A 6,000-nucleotide genomic window follows, 5' to 3' on the forward strand; every position below is an offset into this window, starting at 1 on the left:
CAGTCCCGGGTTACCCAAAAAAAAAAACGGTAAACATGCAGATGAACACCTTTCGGGAGTTTATTGCCTGGGCATGACTCGCGTACCTTGCAAAGACACAAGAGCAAGCAAACCTTCCATCTCCCTCTTAGCTTCGTCGACACTCTCCTATCCTATACCATCCTATCCCTTATCAATTGGCATTTAGACCGAATCAGCTCTGGATGAATCCCAAGACTCTTTGGAAAGTACCACTCTCTGTGAAGCTAGGTACTTGGAACCATTAGAATTGGACGGTTGCGTTATCAATAATCCTCGCCCAAGAAGAGAGATTCTTCCAAGTGAGTCTATGTTCAATATTACCCCTTATACATGAAGGCTAACCAGTAATACCTACATGTAGGTCCAAGGTCATCGCCATAGTTTTCACCGCTAATAGAAAACCTAGGCGAATATTGTTCCAAGGGATTACCACCTCAGAGTCTTGGGGTAGTCTATCGATTTCAATATCTTAAAGCTCGAGCGCTCGCTTACTTTACCAAATTGACCGGACCAAACTACCTATTGAATGGCTACAAAGTGTCGTTCCAAAGGATGTCACATCCGGTCGTATCCCCTCCACACGGGGAGAAAGCTAAAAAGACATCGGCCTGTGTACGGAAATAAAGCCAAGTTCGAATCACGAACCGGTAATAACAAGCTTGAGAACAATGTGCTTTCTTCAAATAATCTCTGGCCATCTCTGTACTACCTGTACATTTATTTATCTATACAAGACGGTCTTCAGAAACAACAGAACAAATTTACTGTGATTAGGCCTGCTTCATAGGATTAATCCTGCAGGTATTCCGCGGTACTCGAAGTTTGCGAGGACATTGTTACCAATTGGGCGGCCGAGCGAGAAGATGTTCACCGCGTTTGAAGGACCTGAAATTAGTTAGTACAGTCACTCACGGGGTGAAGGTGGATCCTGTCTGATGGCGGTCAGGGATTTGAGGCCAATAACAGAGTTAACCTTGGGACGCCAAGGGGAAATTACTGCAAACACAACCATCAGACAGGATCCGCCGTCACTAGGTGAGCGACTGTACCTTAATTTCTCCAGTCTGGCTAGGGCGAGATGAGGGGCTCCAAATTGGAAACGTCTGTAAATAGAAATTCTGGTGCGGGGAAATTTTAGAGTAAGTGATATCAGTATGTATGGTTCATAATCCTGAAATTCGGGCGCTAGTAACTTAGAAGTGGCCAGAAAACCTGAGGACTCTGTTCCTGATACACAATATCGATCTCTTCAATTTCTACCATCTGCAGTGCTAGCCATCCATGGATAGATGTGCAATGTTGGATTTCTTGGTCCACGGACCCCATGATATATCAACACCTCGTTGAAAGCATCTCACTGTTTCACAATCGAGGTTGTGATATTCCAAGTCCCGCATACACATGTCTTCTCAAGTAATGTTCGGGGGCTCTTTGCTGGCCATTTAATCCAGGCGAAATAGTAGGGCTATATTCGCATCCTTGAGACTCATGCTCGCTTCGATCTGCCCCTGTGACTGACTGTCAATCAAGCTGGTTTCCTCAAAATTAACAGAGACAAGATGATACTTCTCCCTGCATAGACCAAAAACCCTAGAGCAAGCGATTTGGGCAAAACGTGTCTCTGCCTACAGCTGGGATAAGGTGTAGTAGATATAGTCTACCATGACAAGACAAACCACTTTCAAAGCTACATATCGTGTTTGGGAGTTTGGTTTTGAGATGGTAATCTCGTTAATTTCTACTCGGCTCCATATGGGATCTAATCGTGTGTAGGGGATCGTACCGCGCTGGAATCTAGATAGATAAACCAATATTACTGCTCTCAATTGACTCTGTCGCACATGTAGTCATCCTTTGCAAAACACAGAGGCTGCCCACAGGCTGCAGGGTGAGCAGAACTTTCAAAAAAGCAAGCAATCATATCATCAAAGGCGGGTCACACGGCGGCCAATAAACTCCTATTGGTTCTAATAAGATTAAGAGCAACATGGCTCAGTGAGAGATAAAGCCAGAAACCGCATATTGATTCAGGTTGATTGCTATTGCCTCAATATTCCCTGTGCACAAAATTTCAGGCCTCTCAAACAGCATATTGATTCAAGTATTCTTATCAGCACCAAAACAGGAAAGCCATTCCCTGGTATCTATGTGCCGCGGAATGGTCAGACTACAAAGCGGCCGTAGAGTACTAGGATGAGGCTGAAACCCCACGAAAAGGTTCCGAAGTTTGGTAGCGAGAAGTTAATCCTTGCGCACACTGACAATTATTTTTGCCTACTCGATGTGCTCGGTATAGATCCAGCCAGTAGCATCGGAAGTATGTGATATCCAGGGGACACCTCGATAATGGTCATTCGCAATGTGGTTGGGGCTGAAAGGGCTTGCATGAGCTTGCATGGGCGTCGAAAGTTTGGTATGAGATAAGGTAGTCTATAGACAGCTGGCAGTCAATTCATAATTCTTGGTAGGAAGTCCAAATTCTATCGGCTGAACAGTCAAATAAGATCTCACTACTAGCGATGCCGAATATTTTATTGCCCACGTGACCTACCACTCTCACACTTCACACCAATACAACAGTCACGTGGGCAATAAAATTTCCGGCATCGCTAGTACAGTCAGTTGCAACTACGCAGTAGTACGTACCAAGCGAAAGAGGGGTCTAGACAACATATACAAGATCACCTCAATGCAAGGGACTTGATTAGAATACTGTCCAATGTCAACAGTGAAAGCATATCATTTCCACCAAGACAAAGAACAAGTGCATATTGTAACTCTAGCGGTCGATTGTTAGGGCTGGATCTTGGGGCGGCTTTTCCCGAGTTAGTATTCAGCCGGGAGCGCGGGTTAATCCGTTTCTAAAAATCGCATATGTCTCTCTAAGACTAATAAACGACCCGAGTACCGACACACAGGTGTCGAATCTTTGGTTCTTGGATGAATTGCTAGTTAGACCCCACATGGCGCAGAGGTAGGTAGTTACAACACCTTCAACGGATAGAAATATGTTGAGGAAAATAACTAAACGGCCATGTGAGGCACCAGGTCTACTCTAAGTGACCTTCAAAACGCAGGTGCCACCAAAAAGCTCAAGCCCCTCGCTGGCTTACACCCTGACATCAATTTGGCACGGCATTTGTTCACTCTATTTCAAGCAACACGGAAAGGTGAACCCAGTTCAAAGGAATATTTCGCTTGGCCTGCTGGTTTCTTGCCCTTCTAATTCGTCCATCAGCAGAGTGTTCACTCAGCCCCCAGTTAATTGCTAAAATACTCTTCGCAACGGCACGCCCAAATTAGTCAATGTGCGGTCGAAAAATTATCCACGAATAACATTTGCGTAATGCTGTTCATTCACTTTTACTCTAGATTTTAACAAGGCAAGCTGCGGCACGCTGGAAAGAAAAAAAAAAAAAAAAAAAGACGCTCGGATACCAGAAAGCTCAAGAGCCGGGATGATTGCCGTGCGCGTGAGTGCATTCCGGCCCATCTACGTTGGCTTCATACTTGATATGATATGAACCCCTCTCTTTTTGGGTTTATATCATTTCCGCGGAGAGGACATGGCGATGGGAGGTAGAAAGAAGGTATTGTGGAATGCGCACGCGACTTACCTACTTCGTACCTCGGAGGGGTATTTGAAACTTCGGATATTTTTATTGTATCTACATGAGGGACTCCGAAGTGAACTCAAACCCGACCACGCGGTTTACGCAAGGTGGTGCGATATGTCCCTAGCTATTCGTGCACCTATAACTACTCTGTCTACTGACAGGAAAATCCTCGAACAACTAGACTCTAGAGACATGGTATGATACGCCCGAATTTGAGTTACGGAGAGAGTGAATATGTTAAGAGGGAGAAATTATATGTATGACCTGCGACAACTACACACGATCTTCATGATATATCACTCGTCGGTGAGATCCGTGTATATATGGCCTGATCTTTCGGTGACGTTCGAGTAGCGTGTAAGATTTCTTCTTTTCCAATTACTTTAAGCTTGATTAAGGGGATGATCCCGAGAAGAGAATTTTCTTATTTGCTCTTAGGGACATGGTATGCATATGTGAGTATGTAATGTATGTATGTATGTGTGTGCGTGTGTGGTGTGTATCCACTCTACTAAGTAACTTGTAGTTAATACTCAACTTTATGGTAGGCAGGGTTTGTAGACTATAACCTACCATATAATAAACATATGTAGAAAAAACAGGTAGTAGTAGCAGAAGAACAGGAAGCTCACGTGTACGATGCGTTTATGTAACGATGAACAAACAAGTAAGCCCAGAGCAGAATGGAGTCTCTCTAAAAAGCAAAATTTGGTCCTAGAGGAAGGAAAAAAGCAAGCATAAAAAGAAAACAATAGAGAGATGTCTATTATGATCCATGACCCATCAACAGGAGATATACCTGTACCACCGCAACCAATAGGAGAAAAGCTCAACAATCATCAACAATCACTCGATCGAGTTTGGCCTACCATCCAAACTTCTCCGTGACGATCCTAACGTCCAGCCCCCGTCTCATCATCCCCGCACACGAATTTCGTGTATCACGAACCATGCCTGAGGGACCACAAACAACCACACCCATGGAACCACACCCACGACCACCATCGCTCCTCGAATCACATCCTTGACTACTGCTCCTCAAATCACACCCCACACCCTCGACCACGTCCTCCATTTTAGGCCGCTTACCGACGACAACGTTGCCTTGGGTTACATGTGTCACAATTTCCACGCCCAACTTCCTTAGATCCTCTAATTCGCCACCATGTAGCCAGGACAGCTGACATTCCTCCCTCACGACCCAAACCATAACGATTCTCTTCGGAGCATCATTTCCTCTCACCAGGCTTGTCCCGTGTTCTTCATCCCCGGTACTAGTGATAGTGATGGCAAGCTCGTGCACAAGAGGATAGATGACAGCAATACCACTGCCGCCAGCAACCAGTAACGCCACATCGGAGTCCCGTAGACACTCATACGCGAAGCAGGACCCGTAAGGTCCGTCCACAATTGCGGTGAACTCGCTAAGCCCACTACCAGCTGCCTCAAGTAACTTCTTTGAGAAGCCATCGCGGGCACGGATCAAGAACTCCAGAGAATTGCCTGGCGTCGACGCTATGGAGAATGGGTGGGGGTGCAGATACGCCACAGAGGGAATGGAGAGAAATACGTGATCTCCAGCGTGCCATTTCAACGGGCTGCTGGGGTTCGGACGAAGGGTGACGCGGACAGTCTTCTTATCTGGGAGAATCGTAACTGTTCCAGTCGCCCGCGTGGAGCGGATTGTAAGGCGGAGGACAATTCTGTCGGTTACGAAGATGAATATGCAGACCAAGACATAGGGACGGGAGCCCTTATGATGGAAATAGAGAAATGCTAGTGCGAATATCTGAAAGAGGACATGGACGAACAGGAACACCTCGTAGAAGGCGTTTCTGAACTCCTCTTTGGAGGTGACGCCGATGAGGAGGTAGGAAGCCCAGGCTAGTAAACCGAGAAAAATGGCTGGGGTTGACACGAATTGACGGAATGAGAGGAGGTTATACTTTTTTTTTGAAGGTTTCAGTAAATAGGACATGGTGTGAGTTTCATGGAATCATACCAATGTTTTATCCCAAACCCATATGAAAGTTGCAAAATGTCCAATAGCAGTCGTGATACAAACCCTCCCGACAGCTCTATGAAGCACATTAAGTTGTTCGTAACTCCACCCCGTGAGTAACTTAACCGGGCAGTTCTTAGCGGCCATCAAGTATAGCAGTGGCAGGTTTGAAACAAAGACAAGGCCAAGCCGATCTGCGAAAACAAACATCTTCAACGGATGAAATGGAATTCTATGGAATGCATAAAACACGTTCAAAGCATAGTAGCAGGCGGTTACAATGCATGTCGAGATCGGCGGATACTGATAAGATAGACCAAATAATTTAATGTGAGTTGGTTGGTACACTAGTACCCCACG

The 6,000-nt window shown here is 45.6% G+C and overlaps 2 protein-coding genes across 2 annotated transcripts; both read right to left on the reverse strand.

Moving 5' to 3' along the window:
- Positions 1-802: 802 nt before the first annotated feature.
- H6S33_006807 (uncharacterized protein) lies at positions 803-1,033 on the reverse strand (the record flags this gene model as incomplete). The annotated part of the gene is made up of 2 exons (XM_044838159.1): positions 803-906; positions 934-1,033. The coding sequence occupies 2 exons, from the start codon at positions 1,031-1,033 to the stop codon at positions 803-805; spliced, it is 204 nt and encodes a 67-aa protein (XP_044689625.1).
- Positions 1,034-4,503: 3,470 nt separating this feature from the next.
- On the reverse strand, positions 4,504-5,616 carry H6S33_006808 (uncharacterized protein; the record flags this gene model as incomplete). Its single annotated transcript, XM_044838160.1, has 1 exon — positions 4,504-5,616. One exon carries the CDS (start codon positions 5,614-5,616, stop codon positions 4,504-4,506), a length of 1,113 nt encoding a protein of 370 aa, XP_044689626.1.
- Positions 5,617-6,000: the final 384 nt, after the last annotated feature.

Source organism: Morchella sextelata (assembly GCF_020137385.1).
Source record: "Morchella sextelata strain SCLS chromosome Unknown scls_21, whole genome shotgun sequence".
Taxonomy (NCBI): Eukaryota; Fungi; Ascomycota; class Pezizomycetes; order Pezizales; family Morchellaceae; genus Morchella; species Morchella sextelata.